Raw genomic sequence first — 12,738 nt, 5'->3', positions numbered from 1 at the left:
AAAAAAAGATAAAAGATAAAAAAAAGGAGTCACTTTTTATTTTCTCATGCTTACAGCATCACGCATATAAGCTGGTAAATCCTCTGTATCATCTTGATCGTCTGACCAATTTGCAGAACAATGTCTAAGACCTAAATCATTTGCCACAGATTCATCATAAGCATGGCGTACTAATTTATCATATAAACCAGATGATAAATTTTTACATAATGACACAGTTAGGTTGATGATTTCTTTGGCTCGAAGAGGGGGCAAGACACGAAGAAGATTAACAGGACTTGGGCTCTTTAATAATTCTGTCCTTATCAAAGCTAATTGAGCTATGATAAAAAGTATATTTAAATGAAGCCCATAAGCAAACATATAATCCCATAACTGCAAAAGCTCAGATAAAGGTGGTGTGCATGCTGAAAATGTCATAACAGCTTAAAATAATAATAAAGAAAAAAAAAACGTTAAAATTTACTTCATAATATACGCTAACAACTTACGTGCAAATGCGTAAGTGCTAGCAGATAAATTCTTTCCACGTAAATAGCCATATAAAGTAGGATCCAAAGAACGTAAGCAAAGATCTAAAAGCTTATACAAATTTAGTTTGAAAAAAAATAGCATTTAGTACTGTTATCGACTTACTCGCAGACCGCAATGTACTCCCTTCATGTTTGGATGAACGTACAAAGGACACCAAGTTGAAACAAAGGTTGAAAAGCTAAAATAGGCCTCCATTTCTGGCATAGTCATTAAAAATGGTGCGGCAATAACATTCATACCTTGAACGTAGGTCAGAGAAGAAGATAAATTACTGCAATCTATAAAAAAAAATCATTAGAAAAAATGCACACATACACATATCGTCAAAATATGCCCTCTTTTTTTTTCATACTAGCATTTTCCCAAACAAAGGCATTTAGTAGTCTTATTAGCATATCTTCTGATACATGCTCAAGAAAGTTGGTATCAGTTGTCATTGTACGGAAAGTATCATGTCTAATTTTTTCATCAAGTGAACTGGGACCACGCTCAACTAATTGAATATATTTGGATGCGGATATTTGGGTGATACGAAGTAACAACTTCCATACTTTTCCTCTCGACTATCAAACAAAATAAAATGTATATAAACAACTGAATAAAACGTGTATATATCTCCATATAGAATACCTCCGGAGGACATGGATTTGTTAATAATGTTTTTCTTAAGAGTAATAAACTATTTTCGGCAGAATTAAGATCTCGATGTTTACGACTTAATATGCTTTCAATATTTTCTAGGCACCAAATTGAGTCATAATCTCTATTATTAAAAGACATAATCTTAAAAGAAGAAAGGAAATAAAGAAATAAGAAGAATGAAATCCGTCATTTAATTTAAAGAACAAAAAAAAACAAAACAAAAAAAGCCATAACTCAGCGATGATATATATGCGTTTAAAAGGAGGAAGCCTCATTTCATTGTTTTCAATAAATTATTTACATTTCTATTTTCTTTAAAAAGCAGGGTTGCTATTTATATCATAATGATATCTATTAACACCACTACCTCCTCTTCCTCCTCGTCCTCCTCCACTTCCTCCTCCTCTATTATTAAATCCGCTATTTTGATTTCCTCTTAAATTTTGGTGTTGTGGGCGGTTATTTCGATTGAAATTTGTATTATTAAAGGTGTTATTATTATTGCTGGGTATACGTACTGCTGACTGTGTTTGCGTCTGAGCTTGCTGTTGCGGTTGATTTCTCAATCGATTACTATTACTATTATTATTATTATTATTACTACTACTACTACTACTACTATTATTATTATTATTATTATTGCCGCTTAAATGATGCATTTCTAATGAAGAGTAATCGATTTCAGACATATTTGGCCTTTCTGAAAAAGGAAATGTGTCCTGTCCAATTCGTGTTACTTTACAATCTCTGCGAGTTGTTATAGATAACTGGCCTCTTCTCAGTTTGCCATCTCTTCAAATAAAATAAAAAAAGGTTGATAGTATGTTAATATGTATATTGACTTGAAACAATAATAATACATATGTATATGTGTATATACTTTACACGCCTGTTAGATGTAATATGTCTCCAAATTGAATATCTAAGCCATTTTGTCCCCAAGCATTTAAGATAATTGAACCTGTTTTATCGGCTACCCAAAATTTAGATAAAAAATCACCATCACGTGTCCTTGTTGATTCTCCCTCTGTATAAATAAATAAAATAAATACAAATTTTGATATTCAAAGTTAATTAAAAAACTTGCCTTTCTGAAGTACTATAACTTCACATTCAAAATTTCTTGCCTTTGGACTCATATCTTTGACTAAAATAAGGTTAGATATTGAAGTATTCTGCTCTATTAATGCCATTATATAAAGAAAATGAACTAAAGAAAAAGCAATAAACAAATAAATAAATTACATAAACTATAAAAAAATAAAAAAAAAAAAAGACGGAGAAATGTGTGACCATGAAAAAATTGGAAGAAGGTCACAAAAAGTGCACAAACTCCGTGTACTGTTTGTCAGTCAAATATAATTGCAAAATAGAGTAATATATTTTTAATGTTTAAGAAGCATGATTAAAAGCTATCACTCTTCCGAAATTTTATACGACTAAAAAAATAGTGTACAAAGCTTCTATGTCGAGGTATTGAATAACAAATTATAGCATAGGCAATTGGAGATTTCCTTCTCCATAAAGCTAACAATAACAATATAAATATTATAAAGTTAAATAGAGTATGTTTCGTAACTGACTTTACAAGCCAAAATAAACGCCTTTGCGAATGGTGATTATAATGACTTATAGTGCGTCCGCCACCAATTGGACAGATTTTTGAATAAATTTGCCCACTTTTTTGAAATTCGTTTGGTCATTTTATTTAAATTCACTTTTTTTGAGATTTATTTGATCATTTTATCTAAGGTATATTTTGTTACTTTTTTTTTTATACCATTATTTCGAGATTATTTTTCAAATGAGCATGAATATTTTTTATGAAGATGGTGCTGGTAATCTCATTGATGAACAGGGCGAGCAAGCAAAAGCATATGTTGAAGAGAAGTCATTTCGTTTGAAAAGATTAACAGATCTACGAAAATACATTAAGAATAAGGATCTCCAATTTGAAACAATCAGTTCAGACGATACAGTCATGAAAGAGGCTAGTCCAAAGAAAGAAAGACCTCTTGAGTATAACGTTTATACAATGGAAGACTTTTATTTTTTGAAAGAAAAACTCATGAAACCAAAAGATGCAGCCATAGCCGCAAATGGAAATTATAATACAGCGCGCAAATGGAAAAAGGCTTACGAAGATGATCCGGAAAGGAAGATTCCTATCAAAAAGATGAACCTGAATCCCAACAGACCAGTCAGTCAACTGAACAAAGCTCATAAGGTCTATCTAACCAGTTTTTTTGATGATGACTCAACTGCAACAATCCAGGACGCAGTTGAAAGCTTGACAGCCAACTTTGCTGGCTTACAAATAAAAAAAACAAGAGTAGCCGAGTTCATGAAGGAAGAATGTAATCTCAGCATCAAACTTATTAACCGACACCCTCTTGCCAGAAACGATGATAAAAATCTTAAAGCTCGTGCTGAATGAGTTGAGAAATTGATCGGCAATGGCGTCAATTATCTCGACAATTGTATATTTGTTGATGAGTCCGGGTTTGATATTAATATGTGACGTAGTCGTGGTTGGTCACAGCGCGGTACAAAAGCAACTACCACAACTCCTTCCACCAAGGCTACCTCACATACTGTTCTTGGTGCAATATCAGGTAATGGTGTCGTCAATGTGAGTATGCGAGGCGAGAATCTGGAAATGTTAAGTGAAGGAAGGTTATAGGGGCCAAAATTAAAAAGGTTCTTGAAGATAAATTAACTATTCCCAGTGGCACTACTGGCGATCATTATCTCTTGTTTCTTAACGATATTATGTATGAGTTCCCAGAAATGAAAGGATTTTTTATTGTCATGGACAATTCTCCAATTCATGTTCCTGTTATGATTAACCCTGTAATTGTAAGTCGGGGCTATAACTGTTGATAAGATAAAGATAACAAAAGAATAAGACAGAATAAATCTGTGAAAACTTTGTATAAAACTTTTATTATCAATAAAAAATTAAAAATAAAAAAAAAAATAAAAAAAAAAATAAAAAAAAAAAACTTGATTTCTCCAAGATGAGTGCAAAATGGATCCATATTTATATCTTGTGGAGAACGGGTTACTTCGCGACAGGAACAGAATGAAGATATCTTGAAAGAAGAACATTTTCACATAGAATAATTAAAGTTATTGTGTTTGAGCTCTAGTCTTTGCCCTGACTGAGAATTAATCTAATAAATATTAAATTATTGGTGTTTGATCTAGCCGGTTATTTTTCTTGAAATCGAATAATGAAATCTCGTTTATTCATGATTCTGATCTGTTTATTCTAAGTTATTATGTAATACATCATTATATATACAACAATTACCAATCAAATGACAATCTGTGTCTTTCTCTGCGTCCTTGACCACCTTGTTCACTACCTTTTTTCCTATTAGCCAATCAAAAAACTCTATTTGTTGGACCTTGTCCACCTTGACCATTTTTCCTATTAGCCAACAAAAAGACTATATTTATTTGACTTTGTCTTTCTATCTCAAACTTTTTTTAAATATGGCAATAACTAAAGAACAGGCGATATGCTTGTTATTCTGTGAAGAAATAAATGAAGATAACATATCTGGACTTACAAAACGAATCAACTTAATGAAGGACATTGACATCTGCTATGAAAAGGATCCGCATCAGCCGATTCTTTTGCCAATCATTAGGATAAACGCAAATCAGTTTACTTATCATAGATATTCAAGTAATGCTTTAAAGTTGGGGGAAAAATCAATAAATGAAAATATAAAGCTTAGTAAGTATAATTAAAAAAATTGTTTTAAGCAAATGTATTTGAGAGAAAAGCTATCTAAACTTCTCTTTAAAAATAAATAGCCTCTGACACTCAAATCATTCGACTTTTAAACGAACTGTATCTACCCTTTGATCCTTATAATGAAGAAACATATGAGCAGAGAGATGTTGCAATGAAAGATATTCTCTCTCTATTGTGAAAATATACAGATAAATTTGACAGTAAAACGATCAACTCATTCACGTCATGGTGGTCAAAGAGTAAATTCCCATTCATGCAAGTAGAGTCCTCAAGAAAGTCACTAAAAAACAATGATATGGAGAGAATCCGATATTGCAGGCTATATGTGGTTAAAAATAAATTTATAAGTAAGTCAGAACTTCTAGGATTATTCTAGAATTCTAATCACTCAAAGTTATTTTAGATGATATTGCAAACGGAATCAGGGAAGACATACCTAAATTCCAACAATACGTTAATAACCTCAAGTCAAATGGATATGAAGTAGTTGGTTATGTAAGAAAGTCGTATGGAAATGAAGATAAGGACACAAGAATCAGATTACTTCAATCTATGATAGATAAAATGCTTGAAAGATTGTTAGTTGATAAAATTTATGTTTCATCAATGTCACACGCAGGCGAGCCTTTTTCATCAAGAGATGTGAATTATGACAGTACTATATTGAGGTAGCTAAATAAAGCTGAAGGTACTACCCAAGTTAATGCATTAATAGTCAAAGAAGAATTAGCTTTTATATATATTTAAACTGCAAAAATCATTCTTTAGATCCTATCTCTTATTTTAGTATTGCAAAAAAAAAAAAAAAAAAAAAAAAAACTGCTTAGTCGGAGTAGACTTTGTGGGTATTACTACCAATTGTACTGATCTCAGAAGTCTTTTAAAGTATAGTAATATACGTGAAAGATAAATATTGCTTTATGTTAAAAATATTTTTTTTTTTTTGTAGTCAAAATGAAAGTATAAAAAAAAATGTAATTGATCGTAGTCCTTTTGGGAAACCCATAAATGTTTATGATCGAGATCATATGTTAGATGGCACACAAGACATAAATGAATTTGATTGTAGAAAAGGACTTTTTCAACGCTCCAAGTAAACATATTAAAATCAATTAGCGAAGCATTATGAAGTTTATTTATTTTTTAATTGTATAATAAAAGAATAAAACATGTGCCAAAAATATAATATATGATTAAATTAAACCATTGCTGATGATCACCGTTAATAGTTTTATCGGTGTAATCTTTCGAACTGATTGTGTATTTTCGAAATCTAGATGGATGAGTGTGTAAAAGTATCAACGGGATTAATCTAGGTTGTTGTGGATCCTTTTCATAGCAGATGTCAATGTCCTTCATTAAGTTGATTCGTTTTGTAAGTCCAGATATGTTATCTTCATTTATTTCTTCACAGAATAACAAGCATATCGCCTGTTCTTTAGTTATTGCCATATTTAAAAAAAGTTTGAGATAGAAAGACAAAGTCAAATAAATATAGTCTTTTTGTTGGCTAATAGGAAAAATGGTCAAGGTGGACAAGGTTGTTTTGATAAGCAAAAAGTTAAAGAAAGAGAAAAAGACAAAAGACAAGTCTGTGAAAACTTCGTATAGTTTTTATTTAGAAGAATAATACAAAATTTGTACAAGGAAAAATTATGTGAAAATGTAAAGGGCTATTTATATGTTTTTGCAAGGTAAGTGATATTAATAGAACTACTATTTGGATAAGCTATAATAAAGCATTAGTCATAAATATTTTCTACAATAAAATCTATTTTTATTCTTTTCTGCCTGAGCTGTCGCTGTTACTAAAAATATTAAATTATTATTTCTGGGGTAAGCGACGCGTCAATATTAATTCACAATGAATATGTTAGCTATAACAATACCAATTATTTATATGCTACTATTATTATTATCCTACAAGATATTACTACATAACAGTATTCATCTTTATAGCTATCTATATATAATATGTATGACTTATAAATAATTATGTAATTGAATATAACAGTCATAAACCTATTGAATTCTTATTATTACATAATGCAATGTATATCATTATTTTTAATGCTCGAATACTATTATCAAAACTGAGTGTAGAATGAATATTATGCTGTGAAGTACAATACACTAGTTTTATTTGAATAACCTCTTTATTATTTAAATAATTGATAGTTTATTTCTATTAACTTAGTTGTAAATACGACTACAATCATAACACTAGGCTTTCTGTAAGCTTAGAAAAAGGATATTGAATAATAAACTTTATCAAAAATAGTATTATATGCTAATAGTCTTTTATATTTACTTTTTGTTTTATTATTTACCTTTTGTAAAAGATCTTTAAGTGCTTCGATATACATCATTTGGGCATCAATTGGACTTATTCATCTAAGCTTTTTCCAGGCTTTCCTATTATATATAAGAAATATATTTAGTCGTATTTCTTCTTTATAATTATATTATCATTATAAATATTACCATTATGAATATTACCATTATGAATATTACCATTTTATATAATGTACAATATTTTTTGATGATGGTTTAAGTAACATACAATCACCTACAAGAGCTTGTTTGTAAAGACTGTAAAATTGTAACTTGTCAGCTACTGACGGTTGAAATTCTCTATCAGATTCTGTTGGTAAAGAGCGAACTACAGCTAAAGCTCGACAAAATCTTATCTGGGACACATACAATGATGCTGATGTTGATATCATTTATGAAGAAATAAGACTATAAAAAAATAGAGAGAGGAAAAGGATTAAAAATGAGGAAAAAATAAATAAATCCTGTAACTCTTTTTTTTTACAATTGTTTGCATGTGATATCCACAAACAAAAGTAAGAAAGCAAGCAACAAGTATAAAATTAAAATACAAAAACGTTAAAGTATAATTTTGTATATGTATTGTATTATTTATATACATATTATATGAAGAAATATGCTTATCCTTTTATGTTTAATTTGTATAGAGTTTTTTATAGCTGGCACAAATAAAGCTATTGTTTTATTTGTTTTCTTTTATTTATTACTGTAATTTTTTTTCTTAGATCCAAATTTGTTTCATATTGTTGATTATGTTCTTTGACAAATCTTGATTCAATACTCTGCAAATATAAAAATTAATATTTATACCTCGAAATGTAATATATCTAAAGCATTTAGTAATTGTATAATTTACGCTAGTGGAAAGGAGGAGAAACTATAAAGTTATAAATGTTGCTTAACATAATGAAAGCAGTATCTAGGAATTCATTATAATTTTATAAGCTTTGAAAGCACTAGTAAATTTATATATGAATTTATCTTGAACTTCACGTTCCAAGTATAATTAAGTTGCTTTATATTTTACGAAATATCACGTCTTAAAATATCAATAGTGTTACAATTATCTATACAGACGTTAATGCGTTTAAATCTAACATCATAAATTTATACAGAAGAAAATATGCTTCCAGTCTTATAAAATTTATAAATTTGAATAAGGTATACCTTTTTTTTTTTCTTTTTGAATCATTTTTCTGTTTTAGCAATAAAAGTCTGAGTCATTTCTATCAATTAATTATATCTGATGAAATAGGCGCAAAAGTATAAAAGATAAGTATGATATTTTATTTACTCTCAATATATCTTTTCCTAGGTTTAAGTCATCGCTTAACTACTATTATTATAACATGAATGTGGACATATTAGTTAACTATATGTTTGTAAATTAATTCAATTAATTTTATTATTCAATCTTCTTCATTTTATTATAATGAATACGATAGTTATTTATCTTTATTATGTAAGTGATTAATAGTAAACAAAGGAGAAAATGAATAGAGAAGAAAAATCAGTTTCTTTACATGTAATGTGTGTAATATATATATATATATATATATATATATATTATTATAGTACAATTTAAAGCTTAGCAGTAGGATTAACAGCTTTGAAAACATTATCGAGCTTCATAGCAAGCATAATTTGGCCCTTAATTTTGAGCTTACCACTCATGTATGCTTTTTGACCATTTAATTTGCCAGTAGCCAAATCAACAAAATCACCATCCTTCAAAGATAAAATAGCATCAGCCTTAATGTCACCCTTACCATGGACTACCTTTCCTTCCTTCTTGCAGTCGACAGTAAAAACCTCTTCCTTTCCTTGGTCATTCTTAATAACAAATTGGAAGACACCATTAACTTGCTTGATTAACTTAGCTCTATCTTCAGTACTGAATTGATCGAAAGCTTTGTTTAAATCATTGATGAGCTCAGAACTCTTGAATCCAGGAACAATAAGGTCAGACATTATAATTTAATAAAAAAAATTATTATTATTATTTTTTTTTTTAAAAAAAAAAAAGACGTATAAAAGCACAACAAATATTTGTTCGTATTTTTATAAGCAAAATTATAAATTTGTCATCTTGATGGATACTAATAAGGAGAAGTAGGTGTTACATACCTTTTACAAAAAAAGAATAAGGGAAAAAGAATATTTCACATGCAATTAATTTTTTTCAAATCTTTCTGTAGCAAATCTATAATTGCCTTTTATAATTCATTTTAAGGTTGCGTAATAAAATCATTTCCTAAAATTGCTTGTTGATCCCACACACATACAAAATATTCAATCATATGGTTCTATTTTACTGGCAAGTATAAATTTCACGAACTATAAAATAGGATAAGAAAATAGGTCGTCATAATACATCTGCACATGTGTATATGGAATCATTATTTTAAATGTTCGACATAATAAGGCTGTATTGTATACTTTATTCGTTATAATTTATATGTGTGTTTTTTTTCATATATAATAATTCTGTAATTATGAATTGAAACTATACTACCTAGTTCAAATATTTTTTATTAATATATGACGTTAAAATCTTTTTTTTTAGCGTAAAAAACCTTTGAAAGAGAGACCATAGCATATTTTTATATTGATAGTGTTTAAATTTAACTATATATTAGTGTTATTTCTTTTTTATTTATAATAACAATAAGTCTCTATCTTATTTTAAAGTTTACTTAAAAATTAGTGCTACATAATGTTTTGTTATTTAATCCATTTTTTTTTTGTATCCAATAACGTTAAATATATACTAGCTCTCTGTTTGTAGAAAGTTTACAACAAATAATAACGAAAAAAAAAATAAAATAAAAAAAAGAGGAATGCGCGGTCGGGGAATCGAACCCCGGCCCTTCGCGTGGCAGGCGAAGATTATACCACTTAACCAACCGCGCTTATTGATTTCTGAAACCATAATAATTGTGATAGCATATAAAATTTCAATTAAAACTCAGAAGCCAATTAGAACATTGGAAGCTCCTTGTTCCTCCTACAGACACCCAATATTTTACAAACTTTCTTGAATCGTACCCTACCTCTTCTCATTTCTTCTTTAAAAGGTTATTGCCATTGTATTATGTTTTATTAATTTTTTATATACAGTTATGTTAGTATAATGGAGATTACTATAAGTTATATTATTATTCGGGTTTTAGATAGATACTCTTTTTGAGCACTAAAAAAATCTTTTCACAGGCTACCTTTATTTACAAATACGCTTAAAGGCCTGAACCAACTTTACTTTACCTTTAAATAAGAGTTTATTTTTTCATATTTTATTGAACCTGCTATTGAAGACATTCTGATAAAAAAAATTGAAGTATGGTTGTAGCACGCTCGCTTAGGGAAAGAGGCAAAACGAAAAAAAAAGGAAATTTAAGCTGCTAACCAATAACAAACTAATAATACGCAAAATAGGGACAGAAATGAAACAAACTGACACGTAGGTACTTCTTAAAGGTTAAAACTTGTTTTAATATTTGTTTATATTCTATTTTATTCTATTGGAACATATTCATAGATTATATAATATTTTATCATCTATTTATTTAATATAAATACAATTATTGTTTGATAGAAATAAAGAAGAGATCAAACAAGTTTTAACTTGAAATTTTTTTTTTTTAAAAAAAAAAGACTATTTTAATTGTCGGTTAACGACAGAGAGTTGAATCGGGCTGCTATAATAATTATTACTGAATCTCACAAAAAATATATTATAGTCATCATTAAATTCAAACGTAGCGGCAATTATAAATCATTACCCTTTTTTTTTTTTGTATATTCCTCATAGTATAATATTGTATAATATTATTTATCATAACACATACTTTTCTATTTTCTCCATACCATCATGCATCATTTATGTATAAATACCCATAGCTTAAAATTTTAATTAAAATAATCAACTTTTACAGCAACTATTGTTAAATCTCATTGACTTGGACCTTTTTATCAACTGTCTTTTATTTATTTATTGACATTTTAATATAGACATTACACTTTTTTTTCTGATTTTTTGATTTTTTTTTTTAAAATTCACCAGTATATTCTTCATAACGAACACCCATACCTTCTTTAGGTTTTAAACCCATTTTGCGCATACGATCAGCTTCAACTCGCTCCCTGTTAACTCGAGTAAGCTCTTTGATTTGTTCTTCCGACAATTGCAATGCTGGCTGACGAGATGCTGCTGCTGCTCTAGCCTTCTGGCGATGATGCATTCTAATAATAATAATAATATTAATAAAAAGGTGTGTTATATTACAATTGTAATTTTGATATAGAAATAAAGATAATTGCCTTAGATTTTCTTCGTCTTTTCTAAAATCAAAAACATCGGTTGTAGCCATAGGATCTCCACCCATTCTAATGAACTCTTGGCGTCTTTCCCACTTATTAAGATCATAAAACCTGTAATAAATAGTGTTTATTATTAAAGAAAAAATGAATAATTATAATATGTATATAATTATTATATAATGTACATTACTTTTCATGTGGCATAGTGGCTGTGTTATAATCTTCCATGAATTCAATAAACATTTCTTTACGTTTATTATTATGGAGTGTTTCGACGTTTGCATTCTTAACTTCAATTAACCAGGCCTGAAATTCCTATTTTTTTTTTTTTTTTTTTTTTTACGTCTGTATAAATATTTTTTTATTTGAGTTTTCATTCAACTTAAAAAATCAACATACTGGTTCTTTAGTGAATATACTGTATATATTAAAAAAAAAAGTTAATTCAAAATAAAGTTCGAAATGTTTATAATGTACATATTTACTCTGCTTCGTGAATAATTCCATATTTACCCCATTCATCACCAACTTTTTTATGTTTTCTTGATTTTTTCTAATTATTAAATTAATTTAAGATGTGTATATATATGTATATATTATGTGTTGGTTATATTTACTTTGGACTTTTTATGTCTTTTATGCTCTCTTCGTTTCCTATCATCATCCGAAGAACTTGATGATGATGATGATGATGATGTTGAAGAAGAGCGTCTTTTTCTATCTCTAGAACGATGATGACGACGATGATGACGATGTTTTGATTCACAACTTCTGCTCCGATTTCTTGTTGAAGAACGATGTTTGTAATCATTTTTATCATGTCGTCTACTTGAGCGCTCTCGACTAGGAGACCTTGAATGACTATCATGTCTATTTCTTTTGTGTGGTGAATGAGAACGTCTTCGTGATCGGCGTTCAGAATAAGATGATGAGTGTCTCGATTTATCTTCTGATGATCCCATAATGTCTTGATTAAATTTTCTGAACTAATAAAAAGAAAACCGAAAAAAGAAAAAAAAAAAAAAAAGTAAAAGAGATATCTATTGTGACTGGTCTCCACGGTTTAACTTATGAATTCCAAATTTTGCAAGGCATAAAACATTATACATTCACATAGTGACAGGATAAATTGTTCTATT

General features: G+C 28.8%; 8 protein-coding genes and 1 non-coding gene across 9 annotated transcripts; 3 read left to right on the top strand and 6 right to left on the bottom strand.

Moving 5' to 3' along the window:
• Positions 1–9: 9 nt before the first annotated feature.
• On the bottom strand, positions 10–1,482 carry BX663DRAFT_503487 (rab-GTPase-TBC domain-containing protein). The gene is made up of 5 exons (XM_051526771.1): positions 1,165–1,482; positions 887–1,097; positions 637–812; positions 492–582; positions 10–425 (listed from the first exon to the last, which is right to left on the bottom strand). The coding sequence occupies exons 1-5, from the start codon at positions 1,312–1,314 to the stop codon at positions 37–39; spliced, it is 1,017 nt and encodes a 338-aa protein (XP_051384755.1). The 5' UTR covers positions 1,315–1,482; the 3' UTR covers positions 10–36.
• A 479-nt stretch (positions 1,483–1,961) lies between these two features.
• Positions 1,962–2,445, bottom strand: BX663DRAFT_327574 (uncharacterized protein). The gene is made up of 2 exons (XM_051522116.1): positions 2,264–2,445; positions 1,962–2,203 (listed from the first exon to the last, which is right to left on the bottom strand). The coding sequence occupies exons 1-2, from the start codon at positions 2,367–2,369 to the stop codon at positions 2,058–2,060; spliced, it is 252 nt and encodes an 83-aa protein (XP_051384754.1). The 5' UTR covers positions 2,370–2,445; the 3' UTR covers positions 1,962–2,057.
• Positions 2,446–4,454: 2,009 nt separating this feature from the next.
• Positions 4,455–5,562, top strand: BX663DRAFT_327547 (uncharacterized protein). Its single transcript, XM_051522114.1, has 3 exons — positions 4,455–4,924; positions 5,005–5,292; positions 5,349–5,562. Exons 1-2 carry the CDS (start codon positions 4,678–4,680, stop codon positions 5,121–5,123), a joined length of 366 nt encoding a protein of 121 aa, XP_051384753.1. The 5' UTR covers positions 4,455–4,677; the 3' UTR covers positions 5,124–5,292; positions 5,349–5,562.
• BX663DRAFT_327555 (uncharacterized protein) lies at positions 4,864–5,925 on the top strand. The gene is made up of 5 exons (XM_051522115.1): positions 4,864–4,924; positions 5,005–5,292; positions 5,340–5,633; positions 5,714–5,830; positions 5,895–5,925. Exons 2-3 carry the CDS (start codon positions 5,199–5,201, stop codon positions 5,615–5,617), a joined length of 372 nt encoding a protein of 123 aa, XP_051384752.1. The 5' UTR covers positions 4,864–4,924; positions 5,005–5,198; the 3' UTR covers positions 5,618–5,633; positions 5,714–5,830; positions 5,895–5,925.
• Positions 5,760–6,042, top strand: BX663DRAFT_430815 (uncharacterized protein; the record flags this gene model as incomplete). Its single annotated transcript, XM_051522828.1, has 2 exons — positions 5,760–5,830; positions 5,895–6,042. Coding segments are annotated over 2 exons (219 nt in total), but the record flags the coding sequence as incomplete, so codon positions are not given.
• A 1,124-nt stretch (positions 6,043–7,166) lies between these two features.
• On the bottom strand, positions 7,167–7,784 carry BX663DRAFT_503475 (acyl-CoA-binding protein). The gene is made up of 3 exons (XM_051526770.1): positions 7,460–7,784; positions 7,276–7,360; positions 7,167–7,211 (listed from the first exon to the last, which is right to left on the bottom strand). The coding sequence occupies exons 1-2, from the start codon at positions 7,669–7,671 to the stop codon at positions 7,336–7,338; spliced, it is 237 nt and encodes a 78-aa protein (XP_051384750.1). The 5' UTR covers positions 7,672–7,784; the 3' UTR covers positions 7,167–7,211; positions 7,276–7,335.
• Positions 7,785–8,782: 998 nt separating this feature from the next.
• BX663DRAFT_503474 (SCP2 sterol-binding domain-containing protein) lies at positions 8,783–9,289 on the bottom strand. Its single transcript, XM_051526769.1, has one exon. The coding sequence runs from the start codon at positions 9,248–9,250 to the stop codon at positions 8,861–8,863; it is 390 nt and encodes a 129-aa protein (XP_051384749.1). The 5' UTR covers positions 9,251–9,289; the 3' UTR covers positions 8,783–8,860.
• An 831-nt stretch (positions 9,290–10,120) lies between these two features.
• Positions 10,121–10,191, bottom strand: BX663DRAFT_t54. Its single transcript has one exon. It is a non-coding gene; the product is annotated as a tRNA-Gly (tRNA).
• Positions 10,192–11,232: 1,041 nt separating this feature from the next.
• Positions 11,233–11,940, bottom strand: BX663DRAFT_503472 (uncharacterized protein). The gene is made up of 3 exons (XM_051526768.1): positions 11,790–11,940; positions 11,600–11,710; positions 11,233–11,521 (listed from the first exon to the last, which is right to left on the bottom strand). The coding sequence occupies exons 1-3, from the start codon at positions 11,840–11,842 to the stop codon at positions 11,329–11,331; spliced, it is 357 nt and encodes a 118-aa protein (XP_051384748.1). The 5' UTR covers positions 11,843–11,940; the 3' UTR covers positions 11,233–11,328.
• Positions 11,941–12,738: the final 798 nt, after the last annotated feature.

This window comes from Cokeromyces recurvatus (genome assembly GCF_025118155.1).
Source record: "Cokeromyces recurvatus strain NRRL 2243 chromosome Unknown BX663scaffold_7, whole genome shotgun sequence".
NCBI lineage: Eukaryota > Fungi > Mucoromycota > Mucoromycetes > Mucorales > Mucoraceae > Cokeromyces > Cokeromyces recurvatus.
Note: the sequence above shows the minus strand (reverse complement) of the source record. Positions and strands in the feature narration are given on the sequence as shown.